This window comes from Chrysemys picta, chromosome 3 (assembly GCF_011386835.1).
Source record: "Chrysemys picta bellii isolate R12L10 chromosome 3, ASM1138683v2, whole genome shotgun sequence".
NCBI classification, from domain to species: domain Eukaryota; kingdom Metazoa; phylum Chordata; order Testudines; family Emydidae; genus Chrysemys; species Chrysemys picta.
The window spans coordinates 38,045,824-38,060,638 of NC_088793.1; the positions used below are offsets into that span (position 1 = coordinate 38,045,824).

General features: G+C 41.4%; 1 protein-coding gene across 3 annotated transcripts in view; it reads left to right on the forward strand.

Moving 5' to 3' along the window:
- Positions 1 to 14,815, forward strand: part of EIPR1 (EARP complex and GARP complex interacting protein 1) — a 168,808-nt gene that overhangs the window by 111,503 nt on the left and 42,490 nt on the right. For all 3 annotated transcript variants that reach the window (XM_065587747.1, XM_065587745.1, XM_065587746.1), the window contains one exon: positions 6,089 to 6,188. In XM_065587747.1, coding sequence (XP_065443819.1) covers positions 6,089 to 6,188 — 100 coding nt within the window. The remainder of the gene's footprint in view (positions 1 to 6,088; positions 6,189 to 14,815) is intronic.

Genomic DNA, 14,815 nt, shown 5'->3' on the forward strand with positions numbered 1-14,815 from the left:
CAAACCCTAACTTTTCTGAAACTGACAAGATGCTAGTTTCAACTGAGAGACTGCAGCTATTTGCAGACTCAAGATGGCAAAGCTGCATTGGTTTCCATTCTGTTCACCCTTTGAAGATTATCATATACATAATGAATAGAAACTTAAAAAATTAACTTAAATCCTGCAGAAATTGGTGGCTTAAGCCCTTTTACTTTGAAAGTAAAGCCTCTCACTCACCACTGGTAAGAGGTATGAGTTATGGCTATGGAAAAGTGGTCTCCACTTAAAGTGAAATCATGTTACAAAGAGTGATTTGGGTAACCTTCATCTTGATCATAAAATCTGAATGACTGCTACAACCACATCCATAAAACGATGAACTTTCATATCAGATAAATTAAATAGTAGCAAAATGGGCATCTTGCAAGGACAGAGTGAATGCTCCTAGACCTTTTAATTCTGGGGTATGTCAGTTGGGTTATAATTGGCTCTAATTAGCACACTTTCTAGCTATAAAATTCTTTGCCTTGAAGCTCAGTGACACTCAAAGAAATTTCTTCTTGCCTTTGAAAACATCAAAAAAGTGCTTCCAATTTAGTCCTTACAACTGAATGCCCAGTGGTTAGTTCAAGTGAGGGGCAAACACATCAGCACCCATAACGAATGGCTTTTAGAAAATTAGTTTTTATCTCTGTTGCCAAATAATCACTACAGAAGTAATTGCCAAAAACAAATTTCATTGCCAGTAATCAAAAATGTTATCTAATAAAATAGGCCAAAATATCCATTGTTGTCCTCTTTTGTAATCCAGAAATAATCATTGAATTAAAAAAAATCACTGAGGTTTTTGGTATGCTCCCTATCATTTGGTGTGAGAAACACTTTCACTGTTCCATGATCCAGTCCATTCGCAAAATATCAGATTTGTCATTAGTCCTTTTTATTTCATTTTGGATGTAGAAACTCCGAAATGAGTTTAATCAGATATCTGTTATAATGCATTAATATTTTATCCCTTTAATTGTGTTTATAAAATGCTTTTAATCTTTTCAAAGAACTAACACATGTCTTCTGGAACAGAACTATATGGAATAATGTGTCCATTATGAAATGTAGATACCAAGTTTGTTGTAGCCATGTTGGTCCCACGATGTTAGAGAGTCCTGAAAAAGAGCTCTTTGTAACTCGGAATCATGTCTCTTTCACAAACAGAAGTTGGTCCAATAAAAGATATTACCTCACCCATCTTGTCTCTCTGATACCAAGTGACAGTTTTAAAACCAGTTAGCTACCTCTAATTATTGTAGGCAGTTGGTAGTGATGCCTATTGTTTAGGCTGTTTAATGTTTTCCATTATAAAGACTTGTTTTTGGTTGTGTATAATTTTGCCACACTATAACTGGTTGGGGTGACATTTTCTGAACCTGCTCTCTGACTCAGACTGAAACTTTTTGAAGTTTCAATGAAAACAGTTCAATCATTTTGTTTCAGTTTTCACCAAAAAGGTTAATAGTGATTGGACATCTAATATAGTGAATGCCAGTGAAAATGAGGTTGGATCAGAGGCTAAAATAGGGAAAGAACAAGTTAAAAAGTACTCAAACAAGTTAGATGTCTTCAAGTCATCAGGGCCTGATGAAATACATCCTAGAATACTCAAGGAGCTGACAGAGTAGATATCTGAGCCGTTAGCAATTTTCTTCAAAAAGTCATGGAAGATGGGAGAGGACTGGAAAAGGGCAAATATAGTGCCAATCTTTAAAAAGGGAAATAAGGACAACGCAGGGCATTATAGACTAGTCATCTTAATTTCAGTACCCAGAAAGACAATGAAGCAAATACTTAAGCAATCAGTTTACAAACACCTAGAAGATAATAAGGTGATGGGTAACAGCATGGATTTGTCGAGAAAAAATTGTGTCAAGCCAACCTAATAGCTTTCTTTGACGGCGTAATAAGCCTTACGTATGGTGGGGGGGAGTGGTAGATGTGGTATAACTTGACTTTAGTAATGCTTTAGATACTGTCTTGCATGACTTTCTCATAAATAAACTAGGGAAATACAACCTAGATGGAGATACAATAAAGTGGGTGAGTAAACGTTTGGAAAACCATTCCCAAAGAATAGTTATCTATGATTCACAGTCATGCTGGAAGGCCATATTGAGTGGAATCTGCAGGGATCAGTTCTGGATCCAGTTCTGTTCAATATCTTAATCAGTGATTTAGCTAATGGCATAGAGAGTATACTTATAAAGTTTGCGGACAATACCAAGCTGGGAAGAGTTGCAAGTGCTTTGGAGTATAGGATTAAAATTCAAAATGATCTGCATAAACTGGAGAAATGGTTGGAAATAAATAGGATGAAATTCAATAAGGACAAATGCAAAGTACATCACTTAGGAAGGAATAATCAGTTGCACACATACAAAATGGGAAATAACTGCTTAGGAAGGAGTACTTCAAAAAAGGGATCTGGGAGTCATAATGGATCACCAGCTAAATATGAGTCAACAGTGTAACACTGTTGCAGAAAAAGCAAACATCATTCTGAGATGTATTAGCAGGAGTGTTGTAAGCAAGACACAAGAAGGAATTCTTAGAATCATAGAATATCAGGGTTGGAAGGGACCTCAAGAGGTCATCTAGTCCAACCCCCTGCTCAAAGCAGGACCAATTCCCAACTAAATCATCCCAGCCAGGGCTTTGTCAAGCCGGGCCTTTAAAAACCTCCAAGGAAGGAGACTCCACCACCTCCCTAGGTAACGCATTCCAGTGTTTCACCACCCTCCTAGTGAAATAGTTTTTCCTAATATCCAACCTGGACCTCCCCCACTGCAACTTGAGACCATTGCTCCTTGTTCTGTCATCTGCCACCACTAAGAACAGCCGAGCTCCATCCTCTTTGGAACCCCCCTTCAGGTAGTTGAAGGCTGCTATCAAATCCCCCCTCATTCTTCTCTTCTGGAGACTAAACAATCCCAGTTCCCTCAGCCTCTCCTCATAAGTCATGTGCTCCAGACCCCTAATCATTTTTGTTGCCCTCCGTTGGACTCTTTCCAATTTTTCCACATCCTTCTTGTAGTGGGGGGCCCAAAACTGGACACAGTATTCCAGATGAGGCCTCACCAATGTCGAATAAAGGGGAATGATCACATTCCTCGATCTGCTGGCAATGCCCCTACTTATACAGCCCAAAATGCCATTAGCCTTCTTGGCAACAAAAGCACACTGTTTACTCATATCCAGCTTCTCGTCCACTGTGACCCCTAGGTCCTTTTCTGCAGAACTGCTACCTAGCCATTCGGTCCCTAGTCTGTAGCAGTGCATGGGATTCTTCCGTCCTAAGTGCAGGACTCTGCACTTGTCCTTGTTGAACCTCATCAGGTTTTTTTGGCCCAATCCTCTAATTTGTCTAGGTCCCTCTGTATCTGATCCCTACCCTCTAGTGTATCTACCACGCCTCCTAGTTTAGTGTCATCTGCAAACTTGCTGAGAGTGCAGTCCACACCATCCTCCAGATCATTAATAAAGATATTAAACAAAACCGGCCCCAGGACCGACCCTTGGGGCACTCCGCTTGAAACTGGCTGCCAACTAGACATGGAGCCATTGATCACTACCCGTTGAGCCCGACGATCTAGCCAGCTTTCTATCCACCTTACAGTCCATTCATCCAGCCCATACTTCTTTAACTTGGCAGCAAGAATACTGTGGGAGACCGTATCAAAAGCTTTGCTAAAGTCAAGGAATAACACATCCACTGCTTTCCCCTCATCCACAGAGCCAGTTATCTCATCATAGAAGGCAATTGGGTTAGTCAGGCACGACTTCCCCTTCGTGAATCCATGCTGACTGTACCTGATCACTTTCCTCCCCTCTTCTGCTCTACTCTGTGCTGATTAGGTATCAACTGGAGTATTGTGACCAGTTCTGGGCACCACATTTCAGGAAAGATGTGGAAAAATTGTAGAAAGTCCAGAGAAGAGCAACAAAATCGATTAAAGAGCAACTAGAAAACATGACCTAAGAGGGAAGATTGAAAACATTTGGTTTGTTTAGTCTGGAAAAGAGAAGACTGAGAGGGGACATGGTAACAGTTTTCAAGTACATAAAAGGTTGTTACAAGGAGGAGGGAGAAAAATTGATTTTCTTAAACTCTGAGGATAGGACAAGAAGCAATAGGTTTAAATTGCAGCAAGGGCGGTACAGTTTGGACATTAGGAAACAATTTCTGACTCTCAGGGTAGTTAAGCACTGGAATAAATTGCCCAGGAAGATTGTGGAATCTCCATCATTTGAGATTTTTAAGAGCAGGTTAGACAAATATCTGTCAGGGATGGTCTAGATAATACTTAGTCCTGCCATGAGTGCAGGGGACTGGACCAAGTGAACTCTCAAGGTCCCTTCCAGTGTAATTCTGTGATTTCTAAGGTGATTACGGAAAGAGTAGGTAGTTTTGGCTATGCTTCGGGGGGGAGTCCTAGTTTGTGTTAGAGGCTTGGTGCTAAAATTCATAACATGCCAAATATATTGAGCATCCCACAGCATCATGGAGTTTACTACAAATGAACTGCACTGAGCACGTTACCTTCTACATTGAGCCTCCGACAGGGTTAGAGCTCTACAATAAAAGGAATGTAGAAGCAGTAGCCAGTCCTTACTACCGTTATCTCCCCATTACCTTTCTCTCACCTAGGGAAAGAGGGAGTGGGTGAAGAGTGTGGAGAAGACCGTGAGTTGTTGTTGTTTCAGCTCTTCCATTACCTGGTGTTAATTTTGTGTACTTCATAGCCCAATAGATCTGGGCCTTACATTCCTACTATAGGAGGCAGGCAAGAATCATTCACCCATTTTAGAAATGCTCCCCACAGCCTGGGTATCTAGATTGCTTCCATGTCTGTGTTGATAAGGTACCCGAGAGACTACAAAAAGTCACTTCTATAAAAGCTGGGAACAGAACTCAAGTAACTAAACTGGCAGATCTCATCCATTTAGTCTCACTGTCTTCCAAAAGCGCTCCAAAGTTAGGATATGACACAATTAAAGTTATCCTGTAATTTGGATCCTTTGTGCATGTGCATTATGATTCAGTGAATTACATTGTTTATTTTCCATGACCGTTGCCTCATCCAGTGCTCAGAATGGACAGTAATTGAGGCAGAAGGATGCAAGTAGAGAAAATAAGTTGTTGTGTAATTAGGCAGACTGGGATCCAGGAGAGCTGAGTTTTGTCCTGTGAGAAACTGTGCCTTTAAGAGGCTCTGTCAAGAACCACTTAGAACCAAGTGGCCCTGAATGGTCGTCTTGCTAGAGGAGGTCTTAGACAGGCAACAACCACAGCAGATTAAGAAGTCTGAGCCCCAGGACGTGGCACAACCAGAGTTAATGGAGTACTGCCACCTGAGTACAATGGTGCTGACGTCTCAAGTGAGGCCTACAGGTCTACATGACAGTACAGTGCACCTGAGAGACAAATTGAGCATTGTTAGTTTGGTTAATAATTTGGTTATAAGTACTTGAAATTTTGTAGTATGCTAATGTTGTTTGTTAATTGCCTGGGAAAGGAAGACGTGGGGAAGTGTACCTTTAAGAGGCTCTGGCAAGAGCTAGTTAGAACCAGTTATGTTACTCATGTTAAGCAGTGCTGATCAGTTAGAGCTCAGACACTGAATGAAGCAGACCTCTGTCAGATTCCTTGGCTCTGAGTGATAACCGAACACCACTTGTTCCTTCCTCTGCCACAGATTTTATATGTGATGTTGAGCAGGACTATCATTATATATATGCACCAGGGGGCCAAATTAAGGTTGTATGGGCAACCTTAATTCTGGCATTTCCTAACTTTTGAGTGCTTGACTTTACCTCTGTAATATTATTTTAATGTTTGGAGGTTTTTTGTATGTAACTAACTACGTATTGACAAGAATGGTCAAACTCTGCTCTGCAGACAAAAAGGACCAATTTATATTGAAAATTATGGGAGTTTCATCATTGTGTTTAAGGACAGATTTAGCACCACAGAATTAAAATGACCGACAATTGCAAGACTTCATTGTTTGAGGGGTTTTTCATGTGTTTTATTCATGTTATGTTTGTTTTACAGTGTTATATGGGAGCCAATGGGAGATGGTAAAAAGCTCATTTCACTGGCTGATAATCACTTATTATTGTGGGATTTGCAAGAAAGCTCAAGCAACGCCGTGGTAAGAAAAATTGCTTGTAAGTTATAATATGGCTGAGTATGGTATATAGCAAGCGTTAGATTATTTAGGTTTTGATTTGACTGGTTATCATCTAACTCAGCATTTTATAAGGATTCTCAAATATATTGCTACTAACTTTTAAAAGTTAAATTTTTACCCAATTTCATTAAAATGCGCATAAGACCTTTCTTCTAACATCCTTAGAATAGGAGCTAGAGCTTGTGTATTGAGACTACTGTAGTGTTAGTGTGAATTAAATGCGATAATCCTGGGTTTATGGAAACTTTAGTCTCCTTTTCCTGTTGCCCCCACACTCCCCAGGCTTCCTCTTCCCTTTCTGGCTGCAGCTTGTTGAAACAGGCAGTCTGGTCCCTTTTTGAATTTGAATGTTTCAGGCTTAGGTAACTTTTTGTCCCCCTTCTCTCTTACCAACAGTTGTAACTTACTTACTTACTTATTTACTTCCTTTATTCATTCTGCTTGAATTGCCTGTGGTTGTGTTAGTGAGTCTAATGTCAAAATGATTTTAATAAAGCAATGATCATTAGACAAATTAAAGAAAATCCAGTTAAATCAGAGATCAATGGAACAAAAGCTTATTCTAAGGATTGGGTAAAAGGTTAAATCTTGAAGTTATTGATTTAAACAAGTATTCATGTATGTCCTAGAGCCCAAAGAGGCGCGGGGGGGGGGGGGGGGGGAGAGAATTTTACAGTTTCTCTGTCTGCTAGCATCACGGTATCGCAAGTCACTATCTCAATGTGTCAGCACTGCTGTTATTTATCTGTATTGCTGTAGTACATAGGCAGCCCTAGTCATGGACCAGAATCCCATTGTGCTAGGCTCTGTACAAACACAGAAAAAGATGGTTCCTGCCTGGACTACTTCTCAGCTGAGCACATTGGCTCCCAGCAGCAAACACATTCCTGTCTGGACTACAGAGGAGGGGGTGGATCTCCTTGGTCTGTGGGGAGAGGAGGGGGTGGGAGAACTTGGAGGGAATCACAGGATCAAAACATGAACTTTGAATCCTGCTCTCCCCGGCACTAGGATTACAGTGGCAGGCGGGATGCTGCTGGGGTTGGGGAGAGTCTTATGCCTTGCTGTGTAGAGCCAGGAAGGGAGGCAAGGGCTGATGTTGGGTGTTCCCCTCCCCCTGCTGGTGTACTGGTCTCCCCTGAGCTGGGGGGGGTGGGACACCAGCTGTCTGTGCATCAGCTTTTGCCTCGGGATTGGTTGCTTCCTGCTGCTGTCTGAATGTAAAGAGAAAGCATGCCGACATACTCATTCTCTTCCAACACACACTCTGTTTCTGTCTCTCTTTCTCTCTCTAATTCACACACATGCATGCACACTCCCTGTCACACACACGTCTGTGGGCTTCTTGTTTTGGTGTTCAGCGATGTCAGTTTGGTCATATTACCAAGTGCTACTTTAAAAATGTGTTACTTTTCAGGCACTCATAGAAATAATAACAAGGGTCATAGTTCAGTACAAACAAACAATGCCAGGCTCAACTGAATAGCCCCTCCCCCCCCCCCCGTGCTCCTCTTATAGCGGTGTGTTTATAACGCACAGCACAATACTGAACAGCAGTGCAGGATCCATGTTTTCTGACAGAGATGGCTGAGTTGCAGGTTACCAGAGCAACTGAAAAGTGGCTGGCAATCTAGTAGGATGCCCATGAAACGATGGGATTGAGAAACCTTCATCATTTAAAACTGTATCTGCCCCATGAGGCATTGCAAACCCTTCCCAAAGCACCCTGCAGCCAGTTGCACAGTGAGATAGCTCCCACAGTGCACTGCTCTCTCTGTCAAGACAAGAGCTGCTATTGTGGATGTGCTACACCGACACCAGGAGTATAGTGTGGCCATGCAACAGCGGTTTAATTACAGCGCTGGTACCAGTTGGAGGCGAGCATTAGCTGGATATCAAATGAGAGACAGAGTGGGGATTGACTGTGGAGAACCTTGAAAGTAAATACAAGCAGTTTTTTTGATGTAGTAGGGAAGAACAAACTGAAGGAGGAATTCAAAGAGAGGGATGATGTGATCAAAGTGACAAGGTAGGAAAATGATCTTTGCAGCCGCATTCTCAATGTATATGAATTAAGCAAGATTGCATTTGTCAAGGCCAGAGAAAAGGATGTTGCATTAGGATATGAGATGAGGTTGTACTCTGAGATTTCTTTGGTGGATAGGTGTGAACTGAATCCCATAGGCATATAGGAATTGCAATACTGGATCAGACTCAAGTTCTATCTAGTCCAGTGGTCTCCAACCTTTCTGCACAAGATCACTTTTTAAATTTAAGATCAACCCAGGATCTGCCCTGCCCTTCCCCGATACCCCGCCCCACTCACTCCATTCCCCCCTTCCTCCGTTACTCACTCTCCCCCACCCTCATTAACTTTCATTGGGTTGGGGTGCAGGAGGGGGTGCAGGCTCTGGGCTGGGGCCGAGGGGTTCGGAGTGTCGGAGGGGGGTTCTGGGCTGAGCCTGGGGCAGGGGGTTCGGGTGCAGGAGTGAGGGTTACAGGCTCTGGGAGGGAGTTTGGGTGCAGGGGTCATATGGTCACACTGGATCTAATTTCATGGAATTCACTGGACATTTCATGAATTTTACTTTTTATTAGTATTATTTGTGGTTTATAGATCCAAAATCCTTCAGGGATTGTCACATGTGACGTTGCACTCTATAATGTCTAATGGAAAATGCTTATGAGTGTGAATATAATGTAACTGGAATATGCCTTATGCAAAAGATCTCTTGTAAAGTATCATTACAAAGCTTATAATCTAGTGAGTGTGTTCATTCTATTTGTATAAATGTATCCTTCTTGTAGCTGAAATTAGGAATATGAAGTATAACTCCTATTGTAATTATGCAAAGTGTGGGCCATTAATGGTGGTTTAGAAGCTTGATGGCTCCCAACAAAGGGATTGTCAGTCATGAGAACACCCCTAGTTTCCACCTAAGATGTCTGCTGGAACTAACAAGGACTGTACCAGGGGAAAGGATTGGACCCAGACTAGGCAGCAGTCTAGTCTGTGAAAGAAGCTTATTGGAACATCTCTGAGGGGGAGATTGTATCTGTAATCAGTTTCTTAATGTATTAGGCTTAGACTTCTGTGTTTTTGCTTTATTTTGCTCGGTGACTTACTTTGTTCTGTCTGTTATTACGTGAAACCACTTAAATCCTACTTTTATACTTAATAAAATCACTTTTGTTTATTAATTAACCCAGAGTAAGTGATTAATACCTGGGGGAGCAAACGGCTGTGCATATCTCTCTATCAGTGTTATAGAGGGCAGACAATTTATGAATTTACCCTGTCTAAGTTTTATACAGAGTAAAACGGATTTATGTGGGGTTTGGATCCCATTGGGGTCTGGGTGCTGGAGATAGGTGACCTGCTGAGCAGTTTTTGGTTAAAGCCTGCAGCTTTGGGGCGTGGACCAGACCTGGGTCTGTGTTGCAGCAGGCTAGCATGTCTGGCTCAACAAGGCAGGGTTCTAGAGTCCCAAGCTGGACTCAGGGAAAACTGGCTCAGAGGTAATTCCAGCATGTCAGGTGACAGTCCCAAGGGGGTCTCTGTGACGGAACCATGTCACATCACAAATCAGTGTAACATTCTCAACTGTGGGGTGTGCATTGGCTGAGGCTGGGGGTTGGGGTGCAGGAGTGAGAGGTGCAAGATCTGGGAGGGAGTTTGGTGCAGGAGGGGCACCGGGCTGGTGCAGGATATTGGGGTGCAGGAGGGGGTGAGGGATGTGGGTTCTCAGAGGGAGTTTAGGAACAGGAGGGGGCTCCGGGCTGGGGTGGGGGTGCGAGGTGTAGGCTTCGGCCAGGAGGTGCTTACCACAGGGGGCTCCCGGTTGGTGGGGTTCATGCAGGCTGCCTGCCTGCCCTGCCCCACGCTGCTCCTGGAAGCAGCTGGCTGCTGGCACGTCTCTGTGGCCCCTGAGTGGGAGGGGAACAGTGAGTCTCTGTGCGTTTCCTGCACCTACAAGTACCACCCCCGCAGCTCCCATTGGCCAGTTCCTGGCCAATGGGAGCTGCGGGGATGGTGCTGGGGGCGGGGGCAACAGGTGGAGCTGCCTCACGCTCCCTCCCCTCAGGGGCAACAGAGATGTGCCAGCAGCCAGCCGCTTCTAGGAGCCTGCCTGAGCCCTGCTGTGTTGCCGGACTTTTAGCGTCCAGAGATTGCGATCGACCGGCAGAGGCTCCAGGATCAACCAGTCGATCACAATCTACCAGTTGGTGACCACTGATATAGTGCATTATTTTTGTCTCTGAAAGTGGCTAGTATCAGACGATTCAGAAGAAGTTGTAAGAATCACACAATTGATAGACGTGGGATCATCTGTCCCTTATTTTGGGTGTTCTCTTGATCTCTCATAGTTAGAGATTGGATTAATCTAGAAACATGAAGTTTAATAATCCATTCAAAACTTTTATTATTAATTTTGTTAACGCTGGATGTACTTGATGGTCATATAAAGACCTTTTTGAATCTTGTTAAATTCTTGGCCTCAACAACTTCTTGTGGCAATGAGTTTAAAAGTTTAAATACAGATTGTGTAAAAAATCTTGAATTTTGAATTTTCCATCATTCAGTTTAATCAAATGTCACCTTGCTCTTGGTTTATTGGACAGGGAGAACAGTATTTCCTGATTTACCTTCTCTCTACCATTCATTATTTCCTATGTTTTATCATGTCTCCTCTTATTTGTCTCTTTTCTAAGGTAAACAGTCCCATCTTTTTCAGTCTCTGTTTATATGAGAGTTTTTCCATGCTCTCCAATTCTCTTTGGTCTTGTTTGAATTCCCCCCCCCCCCCCCCCCCCCCGCCCGCTTCTGCAATATAACTTTTGAGATCTGGTGACCTGTACTGCACACAGTGTTGCAGGTGAGGCCACATTACTGATTTGTGTGAAGCCTATAATAATATCATTATTAATCACAATTGCATTCCTTATGTAGCCTAACATCTCATTAGTTTTTTGACTGCAGCTGCATATTGTGTAGAGGTTTGCTTTGAGCCATCTACAGTGACACTCCGATCCCTTTCTTGAGTTGATTCAATTAATTTAGAATCCTGTAATGTGTATGAGTAGTTAAAATTTTTCCATCCAGTGTGTGCTAATTCGCATTCATCCACACTGAAATTAATTTGTTGTTGTATTCCCCATTCAGTTGGCTTGTTTTAATTCTTTCTGAAGTTCCTCTGTCTCTCTGATCTGATTGACCAAAATAACTTTGTTTCTGATAAACGTAAAGAATCCCATGCGTTGGTTTTTTTTGTTTTACATCTTAGGCTACTTGTTGATAAACATCCATTTTAACCCTTATTTCCCTCTTATTTCCTGCCTGCTGTACTTTATGTTCCTATTTATTGGCTTCAGCAGGATCAGACTTCAAACTTGGGAAGAATAGCCTGTCTTGTTGGGTGCTCCAGAGCTACTTGTTCCAAGAAGCAGCACTGAAATGTCAAGAAATTGTTTCTCTAAACTTTGTCCCATTGTGCCATTTGGCCAGTTTATATGTGGGTAGTTGAAGTCCCCCATTATTATCATTTTGTTAGATTTTGCCGCCTCTGAACATTGTGCATGTAATTGCATTTCCTTGATTAAGAGGCTGGTAGTATAATCCCACTAATATATTTACATTCACATGGTGATTTTGTTTCCATATACATTCCACTATGTGGTTCTGTCCACTCAAAATATTTATCTTCCTAGATTCTATTATATCCTTTACATACAGCTCTTTGATGTAGTGTCTTTCCTGTACAGCTTGTAACTAGGTATTACAGCGTTCAGTATCCCAAATCACCTGCATTGCCATTTGAGCTGCAAAGTAATATTTTATTTTAGCAAATTGACAATGAGTTTTGCTTAAATCCAGCCCCTAAAAAGTTTATCAGCCTGTGTTCTCTGGCATAATACCTATTGCATTCTCTTTTATTGAGAGATATAATTGCCAGATATGCTGCATTCTTTTTCTAATTTCTTCTTATGTAACACACAGCACTCCTAAGGAACCTTTTAAACCTCTTGGCAAAGTGCTTTTTTGGGATAAAGTCTATTTGCATGCAGTAGCTGTCCTTGTCCGATTGAAGTGTTGGATTCTTTCAGACGTGTTTAGCATTTCCTCTCTTCCTTCCGTGTTCCCTTTGGGCAGCTCTGTCTTCTCTTGCTTTAGGTTCTCTTGAATGTTAATTAGACTTTCACTGTCCTAGCTGTGTCCACACTTTGACACAATCTTAAAGTTACCATGTTCCTCCCTATTTCCAGTCTGTATCAAATATAATTTCTTTCAGGATGCTGTCCAGTCTGTCATTAGTCCTGCTTTTTTAATAAAATATCTTCTAATGAATGTCTAAGTGTTAGGGCTTTTTCCTCATTTTTTGTCCAGGGTTCTAGTTATTAAAATGTGTTACTGTCAGTTACATACCTTCCATTTGCTTTTCCTTTCCCCTAAGTTAACTTTCTTTCTCTGTCAAGCAGACATTTGCGAACATACTTATGTTTTCTGGTCTTTCCTCCATCACCCAGTATTGGAGTCTATTGATGACTTTTGAGAACAATAAATTGTTCACCATGACTATCTAGCTGGTTAAGCCACAACAAAGTTGTTTATGATAATGATACTGACTTCCTTTGTAAAGTACTTTGAACCTTCCGATGAAAACAGCTATATGTGATACACATTATTTAATCTCAGCATAACTTTTGAAATCAATGTTTATATTGTTAAAGCAATATCCAGCTTCTGATTCAAAAGACTGCTGATCCATCAGTATTTCTGTTAGTGTTGCTTAGCTAGTATATTTTATAAATTCTATTACTTTCCAAATAGAAGTTATGCCTGTACTGCATCAGAGATTGATAGCAGAATAATGGCTCCAGGGGGCAAGGTCAGTGATAAAGGAACAAAGGAGATTTAGCCAATGACAGCAGTTATGTGCTTGCACCTGAAAAATATGAATAACCCAAATTAGTGTCAGTGGAAGTCTAAAGACCACCCAAGATAAATATGTGGCCAGTAGTATATCAATACGTGACTAAGTTGTTTAGATTGCAGTGTGTTGGGATGGTTTGTGAAAGGCCTTAGTTTAAAAAGGCTAGGAGTATTACTGACTTTCTCAGGAGAGACAATAGAAAATTCCATCAATTCCTCCATAACCTCATCTAAAATATTCTGATATCTCATGGTGAGCGCACTGCTTCCATCTTGTACTTTGGAAACTTCAATTATTTCTGAATAAGTTTTTCTCTAGGAATCACTGTTCTGCCATGATTAGTCTTCTGCCCCCAGAAATTTTCTTAGTGATTCACTTAGGGCTAGTCTAAACTGGCAACACTAAAGCTGTGGCAGCACTTTAAGGTGTCTTGTATGGTCGCAGAAGAGCACTGGGAGAGACTTCGCCCAGATCTCTCAAAAAAACACCTCCACAAGGGACGTAGTTATCAGCACTGAAACTTGCTGCACTCGGGGGGTGTTTTTTCACAGCCCTGAGCGAGAAAGTTTCAGAGCTGTAAATTGCCAGTGTAGACAAGCCCTTAGATGATATTTGCTTCTTCAGTGAACCGAACCCACTTGTGGATAGGGGTTCTCCTTTGACAGCTGAATTTTGAAAACCAATGGAGGCTTTTCCCCTCAAAATCACAGATCTGCCAGCATTTCAATCTTGGCCAAATGTATCAATTATTATAAAGCTGGTATGTTTTCTAGTTGGCTGATTTTTGCCGTGAAATCTGTCTTAAACAACCATCTAGACGCCTTAGTTACTATGAGTCCAATTGTATGAGACTTGCAGGGAATCATAAAAACTTCTTTATAAGATCTAAATAGATTTTATAATCCTTAATGACAATTTTAAGTCAAATATTTTAAGCCTTTCCAGGCCTAAATAGGGCTAGACTAGATTGTTGAGCCCCATTAGGAAGCTTGGAGTCTTCCCTTTTCAAAGGGATTAATTTCATGTTTCTAGCCATGCAGTGCTGAGAAATACTGGGCTTCAAAGCTATGGCTCTTTGATATGTAGAAAAACTGATCCAGGAATGAATATTGCCCATAACAAAGAGGGGAATTTCCACAGTTGAGCGGCGGAGGAAGAACATTTCTTTAGCTAGATGACTTTAAAAAAAACACTGTTCTGAGATTTGAAATGTTAGAGGTAATCCCCTGCAAATGGATTAGTGAGCAGAGAACAGGTGGTGATATTAACAGTGCATGATAAATGTATTTTTTACTTAGGCCATCACCTCCACATATAAGGGGTCTTTTGAACATAAATGTGATGTTGATACAGATAAGATTTTGTTATGTCTCTGTACAACCTGTTTGCATGGGATTGTTGAGTACGAAGTACATCACAACTTTAAAACCAAAATTTTAAATTTAAATGTTTTCCTGTTTGTGTGTGCGTGTGTATGTGTAAAAATAAAAGCAGGCTACTCAGGGAGATTAACAAAACAGATCAGAGCTGTTTGGGTCTTGAAAACAGGTACAAAGCATAATGCAGCTTCGACCTGTGGCACAGAAAATCTGTTCTCACCAGATTTAACAAGAAAAAAAATGAAATGTATAATCAATAAGTCTTTACATAAAAGCT